This window comes from Eutrigla gurnardus, assembly GCF_963514095.1.
Source record: "Eutrigla gurnardus genome assembly, chromosome: 6".
NCBI lineage: Eukaryota > Metazoa > Chordata > Actinopteri > Perciformes > Triglidae > Eutrigla > Eutrigla gurnardus.
In genome coordinates, this window is record NC_139920.1 from 22003816 (window position 1) to 22027996 (window position 24181).

Here is a 24181-nt window from a genome sequence, read left to right on the forward strand (position 1 = left end):
AGAGGAGACTGCGGGAGATGAGTGGTATTAATAGGAGGGCTTGAGTGACACATGCCCTCACTGTTTGGACCGGGGGGTTTGGTGGAAAGTCGGTGGACCGGGTTTTGGGGGGGGTTTCTTCAAGATCCACACTGCGCAGTTGGAATTACGTATTTTTTTAAAAGGGGGGTTTAAGCAGGACAGGCAACATGGAAATGCTCGCAGTTCTTAATTTGGGCGATTTTGCCCCAATTTTCTCCAAAATGGGAATGTTTCCCGTGTTTGACCTCGCTTATTACATCGTGTCCATCCTCTACCTCAAGTACGAGCCAGGTCAGTGTGTTTACATTTGTTGTTTTTTATTCCTCCAGATTAACGTTTTGCTTTATTATTTGATGTATATGATTATCCAAACTCTTCTGGTTGTTGTTTGTTTTGCAAGTAAGCCCTAAAGGTAGACCTGAACCTAAACATACCATCATCTATTTGCAACAACAAAAAGTAAAAAATATATCAAACATATTTATTAACATGGGAGTTATTCAAGTTTTAAATATCTTATAATAAGCTCTGATTTTTGTGTAAGAAATTGAATGTGCATGTAATACAATGATTCTGTGTTATAAACTATACGTGACTGTATGTCTCTTTAGTGACCTTCGGTTGCCGTTATGTGCATAGTAACCGGTCCTTATAAAGCAGGACCTGTTACATAAAGACCAGCAGGAGCACTTTACAGCGATGCTGGCTCGGTGCGAGGAGGGAATGTGTGTTTGCTGCAGCAGCATGACCTCATTTACACCGAGGAAATCACAGGAGGAGATTATAAACACTACCAGCTTTTGGGTTCAGCCAGAGATTTTTTTTAACCAAGATTTCACTCCTTTGAGCGATGGAACACAAGGAGGATGAAACCCGAGAGAAAAGGCCCTGAGCATACCAGAGACTTAGGCAATAAATAGAAGATCCTGAAATAGACAGTCAGTGGGCCCCTGAAGCTGCCCTGCTGCACACTTTTTAGGCTTCAGTTGAGTGTGAATGTTAAACATGAAACTGACTGTTGAGCAGCCCAGCAATGACCTTATTGTTCCTTGGAGTGTGTAGCTTTTCAGACAATAACAATTTCTTCTCATCCCAAAATCAAAGTTCAGATCTTAGTTTAACGTTTAGTGAAGATGTTAGTAGCAAGAGAATGCATCTAAACTTTTATTAAAAACAAAATCTAAACATTTACAGCTTCAAATGAGTCTCAGACATCTATCAAATACTTCCGAAGCAGCTTGTACGACATATTTTGCATTTTAAAACGCATTTTCCTTCACAATGATGCTCCAGTAAGATGGGATAAATGTTTTGAAAACATTTAAAAAAAATTCAAGATTCAAAGGGTTTATTGTCATATGCACAGTAAAGAGACGCGTTTCCCTGTTCAATGAAATTCTTCTTTTGCAACATCTAAGTATAAAAAATAGATAATAATAAACAAAGTAATTTAAAAGGCAGCATGTGAGACATAAATAACAAAAACAATAAAACAGTGAAAATGTAACTGTAAACAATTGCAATTATGCAAATATGTACCAGCTACTACATGAGCTATCTGGAGAAAGCTAATTGATGATACATGATTTGTCATTTTTGTGATATACATTTACTAATTTGAGTGAACACATTAAAGCTATGCACAATGTCATTTTAATGGTGTAAAAAAACAGATTTGACACTATTCTGGTACAGAAGTTGAGGTAAAGGGGACGGGTTAACCGTACTTCCAACATTTTTGCTGCATTTTGTATTAAATTGAAAGAAAAGGTCATAAGAGGTCATAAACCCAGAGAGAGCACTTGGTTTGAAGGTGAAATCCATCATGCTTCTTAAAGCCGACTTCGTAACCGTAACTCTACACCTTTATCTCACTTAATATCCTATTTTACTCTCGAATATCTCACACCACCGACATTAGAGAGATCTTTTTCTACTCACTGTCCCCTACATGTGTCTGAGAGGAGAGTCGGAGTACATTTTAGGAGAGCACATGAATGAGTTTCGGCGAGTGATCATGGGAGACAAGTGTTCCGGGGGGGGAGGTCAAAGGTTAAGACAGGCCTAACAGTTGCAAGGCAGGAGAAGCAGTTGAGCTGAGTATATTTTTAGGGGGCGGCATTCATCAGGATCAGATTGCTTTCAAACGGAGTGCCGGTTTCACCACGCCACCCTCGCCCACCTGTTGTTGGAGATTTGTGTTCACACTGTGAAGACTTTACCCACATGGGAACACACATATGGTCTTTAAATCATATCTGAATTATGTATATTAACATGTTTATATTTCATACATACATATAGAGGTGAAAAAATGTGCTTAATTAGGTTTCATCGTCTTACACATGCAGGCATTTATTCTAAAGTATTAGGAGTATTTGTATGTCACAGAAGTATGACAGTAAACAGGCTACATACTTTTCACTATAACTATATTTATGCTTTATAGTTGGCTGAAGGAGATACAGTTGAAGTGGTTAGTTGTAATAGATACCTGCCAGCCAATCAGGGACAAGCATATCCAAAATCAAGTCAAAATTAATTAAGATGCTTCGCATATCAGTACAACATACGGCAGATTTTGTCCTTGGACCCTATAAGGAAAAACTAAAAACAAAAAAACCCTATTGAAGCATTACGAGGACAGACAGGCATGCAAAAGATGGTGGATAGATCAACATCAATCAGGAGGGTAAAGTGATGGATTGATTCTAAACCAACTGTCGCCTTCTATCAGCAACGCTCCTTCCATCTCCAGTTTTAAATCTAGGCTCAAAACACATCTCTTCTCGCTGGCGTTTCCTGCCCTTTTATGACATAGATATTTTTATATATGTACTGTATGTGTTCTTTTATCTGCTTTTGCACTATGTACAGCACTTTGCTCAGTGTTAGCTGTATTTATATGTGCTTTAGAAATACATTTTACTTACTTACTTACTTACTAAATGGAGGGAGACAGCTCGGATACTTGGATAGTTAGAGAAAGTTTGAAGTGCTCTTATACTGGTCTTAATAGAGTCATCAAGACAGATGATGATAACTGGTACAACACCTGAGGTCAAGTAATACAAATAATAATAATAATAATAATAATAATAATAAATTGCATTTGTTACGCACTTTCCGGTGTTAAAAACAAGAGCACAAAGTCTAGTAAAATGTTTTTTTTATATTATAAATATAGATTATAATATAGATTTTATCCAAAGCACAAGGTCAAGTAATCCATGAATGGGCGACTGACTGAAAAAGTTGAGGCAAAAAAGATTTGGATTCAAAGGCCTCAACAGAGTCCGACTGCCTGATGCCACGCTAGGAAAATGATAAATACTATTTATTTAGTTATCCAGGGTGTAAAACAGTATAAATGTCATGGCGTATACCACAAACAATACCATCAGTTAAACACATTATAAAGAGTCTGTCCTGCTCTGTATCCTTACTAAACAGTCAACTCATAAATTACTGTAGAAGTCCTGAGTCAATATTAGGTTATGATAAAAAAAAAGAAAGAAAAAAAAAGGCGGATTATCAGGGCGTGAGCTGGAAAAGGTTTCTGGGCGTGGACAAAGATACAGCTCCTAAGAACACAAGGGCTCCATTGATTATACGTTTGAAAGTCATCACTAACAGTTTTTGCTCTGAAGGAAGTAACCGAAGGTTTTAAAATGAACATTTGTGATATTTTTACCCAATCAGGCTCTTGTGATTCCCCTGAAAAAGTCTGAGACCTTTAAAATGTACCAGGTAATTAAAAAGACGGCTGTTAAAATGACTAGAATGGCATTAGAATTACACATTTATGAAATTTAAGGAGCAGCTTGCAAAACAGTGTAAATACAATCATTAGATTTTCAAATAAATAACTTTATTATCTATTATTTCAAAACCCCAGTTAAGGAGAAATACATTCGACTAATTGTGTAGTTAATTTATGGCATGCTTTATATCTGCCATTTTTTTAAATATTTAGTTTAAAATCACACACAGCATGTTTGAATCTGTTTACCCAATTTCTCTCCTTTAATTAATAATTTCAGGCCCACACAGTTTTGTAAATAATTATATTGAGTAACTGATTATGATTAATGACTGAAAAAGCCTCTCATCCTCTTAAGAATGTGGAATGAAATCCAGATTAATTAGTATTACGTGGTAGTGTTGGGTAGCTGTAGTCACAGAGGAGCCTCCAAACAGGTGGTGCATAAAACTCCACCACCTTCACCAACTCATAGTGGCACATAAAAAGAAAATCCCTCTCGACTTCAAGCTGGGATATTTTCATTTTCACACTCATGCTTGTTCGGGGCGGCTCCCTGACTACTAACCCCCCCCCCCCCTGGTGTTTGCAGGCTCGGTGGAGGTTTCTCGCAGGAGTCCCGTGGCCTCCTGGCTCTGTGCCATGCTCTACTGCTTCGCTAGTTACATCCTGGCAGACATCATGCTTGGAAGCAGCCCCCTCGACTATTTCCAATACAACAGCCACATCCTGCTGGCCTCAGCTGTCTGGTGAGAAAGTCCTGCAGAAAGTCATTAACCTTCACAGGGGGGGTGAGACGCTGCTTTATGTAGATGGGGGACCATCAGATCAGCTTTTAAGACTGTATGTTATAAAAGTATCCCATAACACTCACTACTTGGAGGTCATTCCTATTCTGTCCTTGTCAAGGGGACAAATGCGTCTCAGGTGATTTATATATAATAAAAATATATATGTGAATATTATATACCATCATTGCTAATAGATCCTCCTAAGTCCTACACACAGCTATTTTAACACACATACCCCCCCCCCCCCCCCCCCGATCAGGTACCTCATCTTCTACTGCCCGCTGAACCTCTTCTATAAATGCGTGGCGTTCATGCCGGTCAAGCTGGTGTTGGTCGCCCTGAAGGAAGTCGTCCGCACGCGTAAGATCGCCGCCGGTGTTCACCACGCCCACCACGCCTACCACCATGGCTTCTTGATCATGGTCATCGTTGGATACGTCAAAGGTCAATGTCCTGTCCTGTAATTATAACAGAAAAACGAAATGGGACCATAATTCACAATATGAACATCATGCTGGATTGAAGAAGACTTGAAACTAGAGATTAAGACCATAAACTAATTTTAACAATGTTTATTGAGGTAATAAATCAAGTGACATTTTCTACAATTGGACTACTGTCTTTGCAACCACAGGAGTCGCCCCCTGATGGCTATTAGAGAGAATGCAAGTTAAAGGCATTTCCACATATGCTTTACATTTCAGAACTTGAGTTTAACCTGGTTTATATTGTATGATAGGACAGGTGGTGTTATGGCGTAAATATTATAATATATACTATATAATATATATATAGCAGTAGACGATGGATGGATGGACATATATACATATACATGCACTTAAATAACCAGGTTACTCAAAGAAACCAGGTTACATGAGAAACCGGAGAATGACAGAAGTTATATATTAGAGCACATTTTAAAATAAAGAAAATGTTAAGAGTCAATTAAGCCTTCAACCTTTATGTTTGAACCCAGAAATGCCATAGAAAAGTGTCTATAGAAATATATAAAAGGATATAAATAAAAGTCCTGGTCTAGTCTGGCCTCAACAGTGAGACCCTTAAGGCGTCTGTGTTGAAAACAGAGGAGGAAAGCTGAAGCCAGATAAAAAGCAGTCACATGGAAGAGACTTTTTTTGTCCTCATTTTTTTTCCTTGTCTATTTTTATCTTTGCAGGGTCTGGAGTGGCTCTCATTTCCAATTTTGAGCAGCTGCTGCGTGGTGTGTGGAGGCCCGACAACAACGAGATCCTCAACATGTCATTGTAAGTCTGAGTTGCCTGCTGCTGATGGAAACGTACGCTTGTCTCTGCCTCTCTCGATCCTGCAGGTGGTTTACACCCAAACATCCGAGGCAAAACTAGCACTTAAAAATGATTGTGACTAAAACTGGACAAAAAAAACACTGAAAAACAGTTTTGTTGAAGTCAATGTGTAGAATTTTAACTTTAGTGCCCTCTAGTGTTAAAATAATAAATGCCACATTTGGCAATGTCCCAATTCACACAATCACTGTCTTTCCTTGAAAGCAACACAATCATCCTACAGAGGAAGTTTTAAGCTTGAGTCAAAACATTGAGGTAAACAATTATGATAGTTATTTTAATATTGTTAATTGGGACATTTAAGAGCAGTGGTCAATTTTACCCCATAAATATATGCTTCCAGTATCCCATCTCTGATATCTAATCTATAATCTAATCTCATCTCTGCAGCCCAACCAAAGCCAGTCTGTACGGTGCCATCCTCTTCACCTTGCAGGAGGCTCACTGGCTGCCAGTGTCCAAGAGCACCCTCATCCTCGTCTTCACCCTCTTCATGGCCACGAGCAAGGTGAGATCAGCACAGATTAATTGGTAGTCTAGCTTTTATGAATAATTTTATTTTGAAAATTTAAAAATTTACTTTTCAAAACTGGATATTAACCTGGTTTATATGTTATTACAGACAGGTGGTGTTACGGTGTGTGTGTGTATATATATAAAATCACAATCGCATGTTTGTCACATGCAAAGAGTAGCTTAGCGAGAGAAAAAATACATTGGTTGAATAAAGTTAGAAAGACAAAAATAAATACATTCTCCCACCCAGTAAAATATTTGTTTCCATAGGAGTTTGTAATTGAACTAAGGATGTAAATATTTCCCCCAAAAATATTTTCTTCTAACCGACACCATCTTCCTTCAGGTGGTAATGACAGCCCGACACTCTCACGGCTCCCCCTTCGCCCTCATCGAGTCCTGGGTTTGCCATCTGCTGTTCGGCTCCCCTCTGGGCGGATCCGAAGAAGACCACCATCATCATCCTCCCGCTGCCGTCCCGTCTTCACCTCTCAAAACCAAGGAAGAGCTGAGCGAAGGCGTCCGCAAGAGGAAGGCCAAGAAAGCCGAGTAGGCAAACGCCCGAGCTGAAAAAACTGCATCACGGCCTCCACGTGATGGGAACTCCCATTCCTTTCTAAGGGAAAGGGGCAGTTTGACGTTTTTTTTAACCAAATGAGACCCTTTTTCTATTAGAGCAAAAATGGTGCTTTCCGCATTTTACACAGGACGAGGACTCTGGAAATCCTACGGTGTCACACTTAAACCCTACGTGGACATTTTAAAACCTATTTATTTATGTGTTTGTGAACATCTGCATCTGTGTGGCGATCCACGTGTAGCAGCTGTGCACTCGCTTTACAGCAGCCTCTGTTCAACACATCAGTAGCCATGTTAACCGGGTGTCAGAGATTCCCTGGGGGGTAGAGAAGTCCATCAAACCTTACTTTTTAGTTCAGAAGGAAATACAAAATACAAATTAACCTGACTCAGGCAGAAATCGAAATGTGAAAAATAGCATTTTTGTGAAAGAACCTTGCTGTTTTTTTCACATTGAGGTGAGGACAACATCCGTCTTTGAATAAAAATCAAGACAAACATTGTGTCTCATTGTTTTTTTCAAAACCTTTCCTTTTCTTATTGAAATGTTTGTCTGTGTTGAGTATTCAGAAGAAATGACAAAACATTGTCTCATAACAATAATGAGTGCATCTCGATTTTTAGTTAGGTCCAGTTTTAGATGAAGCAGCATGAATTAGGATTTTACATACTGCAACAATACATCAACACATTTTAGATGTTTGATCAAAAGAGTATATGGGGGTATATGAGGCATAAGGGAAAATATGAGAGGAGGATATTTTTGTTTAAATGTTGAGAATAATGTTGAAATGTTGATAATAAAGTCGAAATGTAGAGAATAAACAGTCGACATTTCAAGAATGTTTGAGAATAAATCAAAGAAAACATTTAGACTTTTTTCTCAAAATGCAAAAAAACTGGTATATTGAAAATATTATATAAAATGTTTGTGCAGGTTATTTGACATCCACAGCAGAAATATAACAGAAATCAACTATTTGCTATGTGATGATATAGTGGCATTATGTCTACCTGAGCAGAGAACGAAGTTGCTCTCCCTCTGTGTGTATTGTTGAGAGCTGCAGAGCGGAGATATAAATCCTCTGAATTCTTAATATAGCACCTTTAATGATTTTACGAGAAACTGTAAAACTAAAAATGAGACGGTGAGGAGATTCAATCTTGTTTTTATGGGTTTAGCATATGTTTTGTGGATTAATATGAAATGATTGTAACTACAGCTGTCAGATAAATGTAGTAGAGTCAAAGTATTAAGTATAAGATACATTCTATATACTCAACTAAAGTTTAAATATATTTATTTTGGATAACTCTGCAGTGTAAACACCAGTTTATGAGCATTCAGCAAGCTATAAATGAAATAATAAAGACGTTTTTGTGGTCTCTTTTAGCCACTTGTTTTTAAAGACACATAAAATGCTTCCACAACACACATACGACCCTCACTGTTTAAGATCAACGCTGGTCTAGGAATCGGTTGGCAGCCAGGAGCAGTTTGTTTTCATAAACCCTCCGTTACATAACTCGAAAGGCTGTTGTGAGGTGACAGGAAAGGTCAACCTGAGGTCATGTCTTGAGAAACCTGGAAGCCCCCCTGCCCGTGCTGACAAACTCTTGTAGCAAAGCAATAAAGCATCACTAATGAACTTTGCAGGAGGTAGTTACACTCGACCTTTGACCTTCACATTCCTCTCAGCAGCAGAGACGACCAAGGAGGTAAAAAAGATCTGGTCGCTCTATTTTCAGGTGACGTTTGTTTCTTCAGTCCAAATGTTTACGCCATCCTTCATCTCGTACTTAAAGAATGCAAAGTAATGCAAAGTAAAAACGTTTTAAAAGCTTCCTCCTACAGTACTCATAATTCAACTCAACTCGGACCATAGACTGCATATAGGAAGTTGACGTAGTAGGGTTTGAAACCTTGAGTTCACAATTTTGGTGATCAACCTCATGTCGCCATCTTGGTTTCTTTTTGCAACCAGAAGTCACCCTAACTAACCCTAACCCTAACCCTAACTAAGTATAACCGAACATTTAATAAGACATTTTAGGACAATGAAAAATATTACAATCTGATGTTCGCTTGTTTGCAATACTTCCAGTTAGGAAAAAGGTTTTAGGCGACCACAAATTTTACAATTAACTTTAATTAAAGGTTGAGTAGTAGTAGTAGAGAGAGAGGGGAAATGATGAAAGTTTATCAAAGTGATCTGCATCAAATACTCCGAAAACCTTTTCACTGCAAGGAATGTAACCAACATCTGCTGGTCCCATTACAGACAGACACACACACACACACACACACACACACACACACACACACACACACACACACACACACACACACACACACACACACACACACACACACACACACTCTCTCTCTAATGAAGTTGTCCAGATTGGATCTGAAGCCTATTTTCCAATTTTTGTGTGTGTAAAAACTGAGGTTAATTAAAGGGAAACATTGTATCTGTGTAAACCTCTTGTAAAGCCAGTTTCACTGATATGTGCTTACCTATAATGCACTAAGTGGGTGCGGCACGTACAAACGTGCACTTGCTAAATGAGTGGCGGTTTCAGACTCCAAGGAGCACCGAAATGAGCTGCATTGTTTTTTTTTTTTTATGCCTTGACAGTGAGAACGTGTCGGAGAGAACACAGCAAACACAAAGTTGACAATGCATTTAAAAAGTACATTGATCAATCATGAATTGGTAACATAATAAAGCAGATAATTGGTGGTTTACTAATAATTTAAAACTATCTAGACTTATCTTGTCCATTCTGGGACTAAATTCTCTCTGTAGTTACAAGAATATAATGAAAAAGAAAAAAAAAGGTTAAATGTTTTGTTTCCTGTTTTAAGCTAATAGCACAAAACACAGAGCTTGATGCCCCTATTATATGTGGGATGTAATGTGTTGTGCTATTCATTTTACTTAACATTAACCAAACGGGGGTGTGCAGATGAGTTCTATGGAGAGGATGGGGATGTAAGCCAGGATGGGGAGCGGGAGAGGGCGGGGCTAAAAAACAGACTGTTGGAACCAGGTCTGTTGGAACCAGGTCTGCAGGAGGAGTACTGGATCTGAAGACAGACGAGAGAAGAAGAAGAAGAAGAAGCAGCATCGACACAGACTAAAACCATGCTGTGGTTTCTGCTGCTGAACTGTGTGCTCTGCATGGGGGGACATGCTGCAGCGGGACAGAGAGGTGAGGACATGTGTTTGTATTATTTAATAATATTTATTACAGGATTCTCTTGCTCATTCTGGGAAAGATTAGAGGATTTAAGAGGAAAATAATATTTAATAATACATGCTCGAATTAGAATTTATTTTTGTTCTACTTTTTCATTCGCATCCCAAAATGTAAAGGAGTATTTGAAGTGTGGAGGATTTAGGAAAAGCCATTCTATTAGTGAATTATCTCCAGTTTCTTTTCTTTCTGCTGTGGAATCTACTCAGTAAACAAGAGTTGCAACCAACTAATGGGGAAACCACATTTCCGGAGGTTTCACCCCCTTGTACGGCTCCTCTGGGGGGACGGGTGGGGGGGTCAACTGGTATAAGCAGCATGCTACTTCAGGATCTGACCCGACCTGAGCATACCATCCTGTTTTTTTAGATAAGCTTTATGAGCCTGTTTTCTTTTTCTTTTTTTATTGCAAACTAAGTAAAAATGTTAAAAGCGACAAACATTTTTACATGCATTTGTTATTGAAAGTTATGTGGCATAATAACAAGCGAGAAAGTCCACGAAGAGCTGATGGAAGGGGGTCAAATCAACGCAGGACTTTCACCCAGGAGACCGCTGATCGTGTCCAATACATGAGATAACTTTGTGTGTTAGTGTTGATGAATTAAAACTTTTCTAAAAGGATTGTTTCAACAATCTTTTTTTTTTTGTATTTTTTTATTTTTTATGTTTTTGGCATTTCTGCGTTGTTGGAAATTTTTGTTGGAAAGTTTTTGTAAAAAAAAATACAATTTGCATAAAAAAATCCAGACACTTAGAAACACAAAGACGGCGGCAGAGTTTAGCACACAAGCTTGAAAAAATATAATCCTCCAGAAATCTTGTATCATTCCATATCTGGAAAATCAATCTGTGCTGCTGCAATCCAAACACATGTCTGACTCTGAGTGAATGCGTGGGTGGTGGATACAAACCAGGCTGAGGAACGTCAGGTATTCTACTCTGAATCTCAACAGTTGCACGGGAGGATGCGTGTATGTCCATGTTTGCTCCCCGTTGAGCTTCTGGTCCAACAGGAAGCCTGATGAAATGTCAGGTGACCTGCTGAAAGAAATAATACAAAACTGGTTGCGTTAACTTACAGGTGTAAACATCTGCATATTTTAAACACGCTGCTGTTATGTGGGTCTCTCTACACGGACGCTGTCTTTTGGTTGCGATGATTTACTTTTTTCTTTTTCAGATGGAGAAATCATCAGTCAGATTAAAATGACGAACCTTGCACTGGCTGAGATCAAAGAGCTTCTGAAACAACAGGTAACACGGTGTAAACATGTAGACGGTTATTAAGTTAATATGCATCTGTTCATAATGCTGATGATCTCTCTCTCTCTCTCTCTCTCTCTCTCTATATATATATATATATATATATATACACATACAGTATAGAAGATATAAAACTGGATTTTAGACCAACTCCTTTGTATTTACAAGGGTGCACCAGATAGCTGTTTTTCTTAAAATATATATATATATATATATATATATATATATATATATATATATATATATATATATATATATTATATCATACAGAAATTTGATTGATTGTTTTTCCAGATAAAAGAGATGGTATTCCTGAAGAACACAGTGATGGAGTGTGAAGCCTGCGGTGAGATCTCAGTACTTTACTGGATCTTGATGATCATCATTCAAAGCTAATATTTATACACACGCTGTATAATATAATGTATAATATATAAAACTTGTCTCTCCTCAGGGATGGCAGGTATGCACCCTCGTCCCTCCTGTGTGCCCAACCCGTGCCACCCTGGGGTGAAGTGTAAGGAGAGTCCTCAGGGTGTAAAGTGTGGACCCTGTCCCGAGGGAACGGAGGGCAACGGTACCCACTGTACGGATGTGGACGAGGTACGCAGAGATATCATATCAGGTTACAACATAAAACAACACATTTCTACGTTGGTGAAATTATTCAGGTTTTTTTTAGGTTTGGAGGATTTCATTACCGGTCGATTTTACAGAAAAACAAAAGTTAAAATTATGACACTATTTGATACATAGATGTTCTTTTTTTACAAGTGACTTTAGCTAACTGGCAAGCAGCAACGTGTAAATGTGAATTTATTATGTTTTGGCAACTTTGAATAAAGTTCAACAAAATTGCCCTGCTTTTTGTGTTAATTAGTTATATTTTATGAATACAAGATTTTGGTGGGGATATATATTTTCAAGTTTTCACAACTTTAAAATGATAGTATGATGAATAATAAATTAAACTCAATGCAATTGGAAATATTTGTCAATTAAACTTAAAATGCTGAGTTGAATGATTGGAAAGTAGAGTTGATTTTACAAGAGATTTTAAGTAGAAATGACTTGCCTGTGTGTTCAACTTAAATAGTTACATCCGGTCCTTTTGCCTTTATGTTGAATTTACTTAAACAAATGAGGTTTCTCTAGTATGCGTTACTTAAATAGTTTACGTGGAAGTTCCCTCAAATCTTTTAAGTAAAGTCAACTTATCCAGGCTTACAGTGTACACAAGGATCTTATTATAATACAAAACAATCTAAAGTGTACGGTAAGATGTATTACATTATAATATATTACATTATAATATATTACATTATACTATGTTACGTTATATGGTTCCCAACAGATAAAATATGATAAATACATATGTATTAAGTCACAATATATGATACATGATGATACAATATGTTATGATTTAGAATTATATGAAAAATATACTTATAACGATACTATATATGATACAATATGGGTGAGGTGAGAAAGGAGCCTCATTTGGCTCTTTTTTAATAATTATTCACAACTAAACCCAATGACTAATCTGGTCAAAAATTCATTTAACATCCAATAAATAAACGTCCACATACTGACTTCCGGGTTTTAACAAAGGTGAACATAACAGCACCAGGTTTGATTCCTGACGTGTTTCTGTGTTTTTGTTATGGACAGTGTACTGTGATGCCGTGTCACATGGGTGTGCGCTGCATAAACACCTCCCCGGGTTTCCGCTGCGGTACCTGTCCCGCCGGGTTCACCGGGCCCCAGGTCCAGGGAGTCGGCCTCGCCTACGCCACCGCCAACAGACAGGTTTCACAACATTTAACTCATGAATATTTATATTTGATTATTATATATTGTATTCCTGTTGATTTTTGGACATATTTTGATTTTTGGAAGAAAAACAGTTAATTTCGGGGACCCCCCGCAGTAACTCGGACCTTCCTGTTGAATATCTCTGGTATAATACATTTATTGTCCAGATTTAAATAATCCAGGTTCAGTCACCTACATTTTGCATTTCAAAGTCTTGAAATGACTCTTAAAAGTATCAAGATGCAGAATAATTGATTAAAATTGTCGTATTATATATATAGTGTTTGATATATCTGAGGGAGAAGAAATTTGAGGTTCTCACCTTTCTGTCTGTTTTGGTCCCATCAAGGTGTGCAAAGACATCAACGAGTGTGAAGGCATCAACAGTGGAGGCTGTGTGGAGAACTCTATCTGTATGAACACCCCTGTGAGTATAAATACTATCACAACAATACTAATGTGGACGTATATCCTATCAGATGGGTCTCTGGTTCCTCTGTGCTTGTTCAGGGCTCCTTCAGGTGTGGACCCTGTAAGACGGGTTACGTGGGGGATCAGCGGCGGGGCTGTAAGCCGGAGAGAGCCTGCGGGAACGGCCAACCCAACCCCTGCCACCCCAGCGCCGAGTGCATCGTCCACCGAGAGGGTAGAATCGAGTGTCAGGTGAATAAATCAGACTTTCTGCTTCATAAGTGGGCAGATTTTAAAGTGTGAAGACCTTCATTATCCACTTATTCAAGTTTTGATTAATTTGTTTCATGAGTTGTTGTTTTTGTGATTTTGTATTTTCACATATCTCAGTAAAAACAGCTTTAAAAATGATTTTATACCATAATAACTCATATTAGACTTTCTGCCTCTTGTTCTGAGTTCAAATCTCTCAGAGTAAAAGTCTGGCGACCTTCATTATTCACTTATTCAAGTTTTGATTTACTATTTTCACAAGTTGTTTTTTTGTGTGTCCCAGCCCCAATTGGTGATTTGTGTATTTTCACATATCTGTGTATCAGTAATCACTGTTGACCAAGTGCAATGATTACATCATGTGTCACAGTTACCCAAGTGAAATTAATTCATGCATAACTTTTGTTAGGTGCTATAAAAGACAAGACATTTGCCAATTATTCAAACTTTATGGTCTTCAACTGTATAAACGTTGAAGACTTTGGTAAAACTGCTGCTGAACATCTTAAAGATTTCTGACCTAACTTTGTAACCTGATATTGTGAAAACAAAGGCCTGTTTGAGCAATTAAGGTCATGCGGGGCTGTATATGCTGTACAGAGTGGAGCCAATGAAAACAGTCTGTACATAAAACATCATCCATCCTCACAGTGTGGCGTCGGGTGGGCCGGTAACGGCTACCTCTGTGGGGCCGACATTGACATCGACGGTTTCCCTGATGAGAAACTCAACTGTCCGGAGAGGAACTGCAACAAGGTGAATAATGGATAAAACACTCACAGGTTTTTATGTGGAAATGGTAGTAAACACAATAAACTGTGTGTTGTAATACCTGCTGTGATATCGAACATTTGTAGAGTATATAAAGTTAATGTTTGTGCAGGTTAAAAGCCGTGGTATTGGGGGTTTTAATCAGCTTTATCGTAGGACATGCTTATTCGCTTTTGAAGACATTTTTTGAAGACATTTGCACTGTTTTATTGTTGTTTTATTTATGTGTCACATGCTGCCTTTCACATTCCTTTGTTTTTGTAGGCTACTATCTATCTATATTTTTAATTTACATTGTTTTGCATTCTGTGGACAGCAAATGAAGAATTTAATGTACAAGGAGAAACGTTTCTTTACTGTGCATGTGATAATAAACTCTTTGAATCTCTTCAATCTTCGCTTCTCGACCACTAATTTGAGCTGAAGAAGCCTCTTGGGTGAGAGAGAAGATTTCAAGGGTTGCCATAACAACCTTCTCAGACATTTGTGGTTTTAACACATATTTAAAACAATAATTTAACCATAATGCTCACAGCATGTTCTTCATTTGTTTGGAGCAACTTGTATATTGTTATTGTAACGGCTCTGATTTTATTTTATTTTCAGGATAATTGTCTCACCGTTCCCAACTCTGGCCAAGAAGACGCCGACCGTGACGGGATGGGAGACGCCTGCGACGAGGATGCGGACGGGGACGGGATCCCCAATATGCAGGTTTCATGCACAAAAACCCAACGATGAGATGCGAAAAAAAATTGAAACACACACAACAATGTTTGCACACCTGATGTTACAGGATAACTGCGTGTTGGTGCCGAACATCGACCAGAGAAACGTGGACGAGGACGACTTCGGAGACGCCTGTGATAACTGCCGCGCCGTGAAGAACGACGACCAGAAAGACACGGACGTGGACAAGTTCGGAGACGAGTGTGACGAAGACATCGACGGCGATGGTTGGTTCAATATACAGGGTCACCTGTAAAGATGGAATAATTTGCAAAATGTCTTGTCTTTTAAAGCGCCAAACAAAGGTTGTGCATGAATTAACTTCACCTGGGTCATTGGGACCCATGATGTAATCATTGCACCTGGCCAACAGTGAATACTGATGCATTTAAATAGGAATAAACAGAGGATTGTGTCTGAAAACAAAATAGTGTATTTTTTACATATTCTCATTTCTACATGGATTTGTTCAAACATAGTCAAAAATAGTTGCAAATACATAAGAGAGGCTTTTAATGTGAGTTATGATCATAGCTAGCAGCTAAATGAAGGCTATAAACCAGGGTTAGGGGGAACTATAAGTCACTTTATGAACTTTATGTGTCACTTGAATCTCAGGAATCCTGAACCACCTGGATAACTGCAAACGGGTTCCCAACGCTGACCAGAAAGACCGTGATGGAGACAAAGTGGGAGACGCCTGCGACAGCTGTCCTTACGTTCCAAACCCCGACCAGGTCACAAATCTATTGTTTCAGTTCTGCAAGCTTAAACATGCTCTAAATCAAGAAGATGCATTAAAGTCATTTATATTTAAATGACAGTGATAAACACATTTCTACAAGTGAAACTTCTCCAACTGAGCCACATGAAAAAAAAACCAACAGAAATCTCTGTTTGGCAAGAAAGAGTTGTGTTCCTAAAGTCCCGTCATTAATGTGAACGTTTTATACGTTTATATAAAAAAGGGCTGTCATTTGATTCAAATTTTTAATCAGATTAATTACAAGGTAGCTTCTGATTAGTCGCGATTAATCACCATTCGTAAGTTTATATGAAAAAATTATCTTGGAATGTGAAGCCTCTACAATTAAGGATACACCGATACCACTTTCTTTTTTATCAGATTTGGTAGAAGTACTTAAATTTCAATACTGATGTACTTAATCTCAGATGGACGCGGACAACGACTTGATCGGAGACCCATGTGACACCAACAAGGACAGGTACTGTGTGACCTCACCAACCTTTATCACATGTCTTTATTTAGTTTTTTAATTATCGGTAAAACAAATGTCAAGTCTCTCTCTCTTGTTCCAGCGATGGTGACGGTCACCAGGACTCCCGGGACAACTGTCCCGCCGTCATCAACAGCTCCCAGCTGGACACCGACAAGGACGGCGTCGGAGACGAGTGTGACGATGACGACGACAACGACGGGATCCCAGACCTGCTTCCTCCCGGTCCCGACAACTGCCGTCTGATCCCCAACCCCCTACAGGAAGACTCCAACGGTGGGTAACGCCCCCCGGACCACAACCTACCAACTAACTATAGTGCTGCAGATTAATATCTCAGAAGAATCTTTCACTTTGTGATACAAGCACCACATTTGGCATGCTAGCGTCTAGGAACTACTTTTTCAGAAAATTCTTTTAGCCACCTGAAAATCCAAGATGGCCGCCTCATCAAATGTAAAAAAGTTTTTTTCAGTGTAGAACTTGAATGGCTGGACATATTTAATGATCGGAGATCTTCAAGGGGGGGGTCCGGGAACCCTAGGGGTCCGCAGAGTTACTGCAGGTGGTCCCCGAAATGATTAGATTGAAACTTTTTGTTCTTCCAAAAATTTAAACATGTCCAAAAATACACCTTAACATGAATAAACCTATATTAGGCACATATAAATATTTCTGTTTGTTTAACATTATGTTGAGAAATTGTGAAGTAGAAATTCCAAAATAAAATATGAATCTGTCAACAATTATTATTGTAATGGCTTGGCATTGTATACTTGCATCATTACAAAGTACTGTTATTTATTATACATTTTTTTGCATGGCTACCAGATTTTTTGGAAAAAGTAGGTCCAGAAGAAAAGTTGTGCCACATTTGATGCTTGTATCACAAAGTGAAAGGTTGTTCCACTAATCTGCTGGGCTACAAAATAAAGAAAAAAGGTCCTTAAGTCCGTCTTTACGTCTTCTCAGGTGACGGCGTGGGAAACATCTGCGAGAAGGATTTTGACAACGACACCATCATCGACACCATTGATGTTTGTCCGGAGAACGCCGAAGTCACCCTCACGGATTTCAGAGAGTATCAGACCGTTGTCTTGGATCCGGAGGGAGACGCACAAATCGACCCCAACTGGGTGGTGCTGAACCAGGTTAACACTCTGTTACTGACTTGTTTCTAGTGTCCCCAAAAACAAATGTCTCTTAAATCCCATCTTTTTGTTTGTGCAGGGGAGAGAGATCGTGCAGACTATGAATAGTGATCCAGGGTTGGCTGTTGGTAAGAAGTATCATGTGTTATTTAACCCTCAAACTCTGTAACATCTGTTATCCAGCTATTTAAACCTTCAGAAAACAATTTTAATCAAAATTGTTAACAAGATTTATGCCTCAGGTGCTTCATGTTTTTTGGTGACAACCTAAATAAATAAAACATTAAAGCCCTTTATTCAACCAGAGCACTCTTGCACTGAATGTATTTATAACAATTTTTATCCTTTACCATATGCTCTTAATTGTTAAGTTATTTTATTTTTTGATGTGTGTGATGTTATTTTAACTTTATTTCATTTTATCTTACTTTATTTTAAAGGAGTCATCACCTGGTTTTATACGTATCCAGCCCCCCTTGGATCGCTTTGGATCAATTCGTAAAACTTATTAGAAAAAAAAAAAAAAAATTTAATCAAACATTGAGCTTGTTCTGACCCTTTTTCGTACCGCGATTTTATCACGCGAGATTACGCGCGAGGTTTTGACTGGTCCGGATGTGCATTGTATAATATGTAATGAGGCGCGCGTTGATTCGCCGCAGGAAGGACAGAGCCGGGGGGGCTTGCCTGCATGCAGACTCCAAAACATAATGGCGGCGCTTCGGCGATTTCAGGTAGCGGACGGGGCGGGGTTGGGTGGTGAAAGAGGGGTGGGCTTATGCAAGTAGCCGCCACGGTGACGTCACCGAAGGCGCAGAATCAAAATCTCGTGCTTTAGGAATGCACACCCTTGTGTGCTATTCCTGTTCGGAAAAAGAGCAGAAGCGAAAAAACGGCGCCACTTTCAAACTCCAGCCTTTCAGGCAAGTTTCAACTGAGGTCAAACACAGATATGCATGTTTTAACAAGAGAAATTGCGATTTCCGGGTGATGACTCCTTTAATGGTGACTCTTGTACTTTTATTTCTGCTTTTCAAAAGTTGACTTTGCACTGAGACTAAAAATTTAATTTCTGGTAACGAATGCTTGCATTGCCAAGTACATGACAATAAAAATCTTGAATCCAGAAAACGTATTATGTGACTATGGAAAAATAGGGAAATCACAAAAAATTATTTGTAAATGCATCCAAAATGTGTGTACAGGACATTGAAAACATCATGTTAATTTTATGTTTACCTATTTGCCCTCATTATATCAGGAAAAAACACTGAATATCAAGCAAAAAAATAATGCTAACCTTCTTTTTTGGAGATGTTAAACTTTGAATGGGATCAAATTGACCCCGAAGATAACAGGAGGGTTAAAGGGATAGTCTCTCTCCTTGCTGAGATTTATAGAAGATTCATACCGATATGTGAAATCAAACCGATGATACGTACAATGCCTCCGCCAGGTTACACGGCGTTCAGCGGCGTGGACTTCGAAGGGACCTTTCACGTAAACACGGTAACCGACGACGACTACGCAGGATTCATCTTCGGGTATCAGGACAGCTCCAGCTTCTACGTGGTGATGTGGAAGCAGGTGGAGCAGATCTACTGGCAGGCCAACCCGTTCAGAGCCGTGGCCGAACCGGGAATTCAACTGAAGGTAGTTCTACCGGTCTACCAGAGAAAACTACTATTACCAATTTATCATAAGGCACCATTTATAAATATGGTTTAATACGGTTTATACGCCGTAAGAAATGCTTGTTGCAGGATTGCATTGATTTTGAATGTCCCGAGTTTTAAAGACTTTGTAAAAGAGTTGACATGACATTCTAACTGAGGACTATGAGAGATAAGACTCACACACTTCTTGTCACTTTGGTACTTGGTTTTGTAAACAGGCTGTAAAGTCGACCACGGGTCCGGGTGAGAACCTGAGGAACGCCCTCTGGCACACCGGAGACACCAGCGACCAGGTCAAACTTCTGTGGAAAGACGCTCGCAATGTCGGCTGGAAGGACAAGACTTCGTACCGCTGGTTCCTCCAACACAGACCTGCCGACGGCTACATCAGGTAACCATCCAGTTAAAGGGATATTATAGCTAGTTCTTATCTTGTCCCAAACCTGGAATACAATACCAAGTATAATATGCCAACTCATTACACATTAGCCTAGCGTAGCATAAAAACTGGGAAGGCGGGAGAAATTGCTCGCCTCAACCAAAAGTGAAACAAAAATAAAAAAAATACTGCTCCAAAATTGTTGTAAATAGATTTGCCGTGTGATGTTGTTACCTTTCTCTTTGTCGATGTGCAGAGTTCGTTTCTATGAGGGTCCTCAGATGGTGGCAGACACGGGAGTCATCATAGATGCCACGATGCGAGGAGGCCGACTGGGAGTCTTCTGCTTCTCCCAGGAGAACATCATCTGGGCCAACCTTCGCTATCGCTGCAACGGTGAAACAAGTCTCTAATTCTTGAATAAAGGAGATTTTTTTTAACTGACCGTATTAATTAACTGTTGGTTGTACCTCGTGTGGTTTCTCTCTGCAGACACTATTCCTGAGGACTTTGACACCTACAGAGTCCAGCAGGTTCGGCTGGCAGTCTGATGATAAACAAATGAGCCAAAAGGAATTCTGGGAAAAACCTTTTCCAAAAGGATCTGGGATCAGAAATAAAATCATCACTTGGCAAACGTTTACAAAAAGAGCAGTAAAGGAGTGGTGACATTACACAAATTTTTTTGACCGTTTTGTTGACAAAATATTTCCCGATGTATATTCACATTTCAAATGATACGTTTGAAAGAATATTGCAAAAAGAATGTTTACTGTCACCAATGAATAAATGTGGATTTTGGTAAATAATGTGCAGCATCTGGATGAATTCAAACTGTGACTATTTACTAATTGTGCCTATTTAATAATAATTAATACCAAATTTAATAATAATATTCTGAATTAAGTCTTTACCATTAATTAAACATGAGCTACTCATAAATAATGAAATATGTCATGTAATTAAATTATAATAAAAATCTTAGCTTGTCAATTGTTATCAATAATGCAAATTAGATTTAAAATAATATATTTTCGTCATATAAAGTATCTTTAAATTGAATCAATATAAATTTAACAGTCCTATAATAGCTTTACTACAAAAAAAAAAAAACATTTGATTTAAGTAACAGACGTGTCTTTTTTTCAAACTCAACAGCTTTTAGTGGAAATCAACATTCTGAACATTTCACAAGCATGCACATATCCAAAATAATCTTTTAAATCTTTGCATTTGGAAATACAGATTACAAAATAGAAACGGTAGCAAAGACAATTTACAGCAGGAATCGAAACACCATGCATGTCCTCGGCAAACACGCTGCAAGTGTTGTAACATGACATCGGACAGGTTTGTTTTTGTATATGTATATATATATATATATATATATATATATATATATATATATATATATATATTATTCTGCAAAGCAAGACTATGTGCAGAGAATAATCTGTCTTCCACATTCAATTTAATTGACATTTTTCTTTCATCTTATAAACAAATGGTCACATAAGGAGAATCACACGGCAACAAATAAAGAACTACAGATTCTTGTACTACAACTTACAGGACAACAGTGATATTATGCTATTCTCACTATAAGCTTTAAGTGCAACTTAAACTGTGTTTTTCCAGAGACAGTTCGAGAAGCCCGTGTTATTAAAGGGACAAATTGATTCAGAAAAAAAACAAAAACAAGTCTTCCCCATTCCTTCCCGGACCGAGGAAACACATTTAACCATCAAACTCATCTGCTTCTTCAGTTTGGGATGATTTTAAAGCTTCACTGTGCTTTTTTTTTTTTTTTTTTTAAACACAATGCAAATAAGTGATGCAAGTCAACGGGTGTCTCAGACTAAAAACAAGCAGATGAGTTCAAAACTAAATATTTCAGAAAATAAAATATACTTTGAGCTGATTTATTGATCTTATAATTTTTGGAATAAAAAAATGGGACGTCAAGCTTTTCACTCATTATCCTGAAAAGTTTTGCTTTCCATATTTTAACTGTTCAGACGCGGCAATATTTTTGTGAAATTAGCACTAAGTCCCAAAATGCAAATTCATGCCAAAATGTTTTTTGTCCGAGAAATGATCAAAGTAATGTAACTTGTTTTTTTAACCCTAAGAGCCCTTTTATATTTATTTTCCTTTTTAATTAAAGGTGTATAGCTGCCGAGCTTCTTGACCAGCGTTCTGTTAGGTAGTCTCATTAGCGAACTTGTGGAAATTGCAAGACATCTAATACATTTGTCACACCATTTGTAATTTTTCAACACCAGAGATGCAGAACTTCACGGCCAGTTCATAAAAAATTTAAATATGTCTTAATATCTCTTCCTTGTTACTAATTGTTTCGCAGTCAGAAATTAGTTTCTATATTTTGATGGATTAACATTCTTCATGTAACCGGCACTTTAGACTTGCAGCTAATTTCACAAAGTGAGACCGTGTTGCAGCACCGTGCGGTACTCTGGTAGTGTGTGTAGTCAAAGTCACCATGCAGACTGCTATGCTTGAGTATTATTGAGGCTGCATCCTGCTACTATAAACCATGACTTTCTCAAACTGCTGTATTTCATGTGTGGGGAGGAAAATAAAATTACCAACAAATACATTCGGAGTGCCGTTCCTTTCCAACACAAGAGCGCAAGCTGCACTGGAGTAAGCCCTTTCTTAGTTTTGCATCCCCAAAATATCTTCACAGATAAAAAAACAAACAAACAAGACAAGCCAAAAGATAGTTTACAAAAGAAAAAATAGAGAATTCACCTTTTTGACATGGCAAATATCTCCGGAGTATATATACATCCGGAGTGAAACAGTCAGCATTCACATCGGGCAGAACAGTCCCCCTGCTTTAAAAAAAAAGCACAAAAAAAAGCCAGGAATTCACAAATAAAGTGCGAAGCAACTAGTGGACTATAAAACATTAGCACAAAAACAAACAAATAATTAAAATAAATTACACTTTACTCAGTCCAAAAAACCTGACGTGATTAGGCAACAACAACATAAAACAATCATATTTGATGTACTTATAAACACTCAGCGTAGCTCGATCAAACTCCTGTACAGAACACGGGATAAGAATCAGCTGTGTGTCTATGATGTCATGCGGATGACGATGATGAAGCCTCGGAATAGATTCAAGTCCATGTATGCAAAAAATAAATATCAGTGTCGAGACAGAACCTGCCTCCATTTTTTTCTCAGGATAGCCAAAGAGGGTTGTGCTAACGGAGAGCAGAGGGGGGGGGGGGGGGGGGGGGGGGGGTCTTGTATAGTAGATATATAGTAGAGATGGCACAGCAGGAAGAGAGAGACTAAGAGGAGGGGGGTGGGGAGAATGTGTCGAAAACGTCATTTAGCTAAAAACTAGGAGACTGCCACTTTAAATACATTCTCTATATCATTTAGAGATGAAGGTAACGAAACGGGAGTTTAACTGTCAAATCCAAGAGACATGCGTTCCTTTAGACTTCTGTGATTTGCATCGTTACATACATCAAACCTGCGGAGCTATAGAAGGCCTTCGTTTAGAGGTTTTGACTGTCAGGTTTAAGTCATGCATTCAGCTGTAGCGTATGTACAAAGGTCAGTGTGGAGGTCTAGTATTCAGCAGGATGACAGGGGGTGGGGGTGGGGGGTGGGGGGGTGGGGGGGTGCAACGTTGTGTTTTCAGTTCACCTTTTGAAAAATCTGTGAATGAGTTCTAGACATTTGTTTCAGAGACTTAAAGGAAAAATCCAACAAATATAAAAAAAAAAAGCTTCTGGGGAAAGTGTTGTAGCATTTCTGGGATTTAATATATATTTTTTAATTATTTTTCACCTATGCAATTTAACAACTATTTAAGCAAAGGTTAAAAAAAAGCAGACAATTTTTTTTCAAAGTAAATCTGGATTTATGTTTCTTGTTCCCCTGGCAACCCTGCGTGGGGCTATATTATATTTCACAAAGTAATTATGAACCAGTTAAAAACATCATCGGCCAATGCATTCTGTCTGTTTACACCTGCATTCAACCAAAAGCCTGTTCGTGATTGGTCGATAGTACTCGGGACTACAAACGGAAAAAGTAATAAGGCTACTGATGCGTTAGAACTAATAAACGTATAGTTCACCGTACGATTTTCACTTGTTGATTGTCATAGCACCATAGCAATACTCTGTAGAGTTCATTTTCTAACAAGACCATAAATTAC

The 24181-nt window shown here is 38.4% G+C and overlaps 2 protein-coding genes across 2 annotated transcripts; both read left to right on the forward strand.

The window, feature by feature from the left end:
• The first annotated feature begins 78 nt into the window (after positions 1-78).
• Positions 79-7493, forward strand: tmem38a (transmembrane protein 38A). The gene is made up of 6 exons (XM_084011045.1): positions 79-312; positions 4377-4533; positions 4835-5019; positions 5753-5840; positions 6291-6408; positions 6763-7493. The coding sequence occupies exons 1-6, from the start codon at positions 189-191 to the stop codon at positions 6967-6969; spliced, it is 879 nt and encodes a 292-aa protein (XP_083867171.1). The 5' UTR covers positions 79-188; the 3' UTR covers positions 6970-7493.
• A 2614-nt stretch (positions 7494-10107) lies between these two features.
• comp (cartilage oligomeric matrix protein) lies at positions 10108-20655 on the forward strand. Its single transcript, XM_084011392.1, has 19 exons — positions 10108-10214; positions 11443-11516; positions 11820-11871; positions 11980-12128; positions 13200-13337; positions 13693-13770; positions 13854-14006; positions 14679-14783; positions 15405-15512; positions 15595-15754; positions 16146-16264; positions 16701-16753; positions 16848-17041; positions 17738-17916; positions 17996-18044; positions 19373-19569; positions 19811-19983; positions 20228-20367; positions 20464-20655. The coding sequence occupies exons 1-19, from the start codon at positions 10148-10150 to the stop codon at positions 20520-20522; spliced, it is 2247 nt and encodes a 748-aa protein (XP_083867518.1). The 5' UTR covers positions 10108-10147; the 3' UTR covers positions 20523-20655.
• The last annotated feature ends 3526 nt before the right edge of the window (positions 20656-24181 follow it).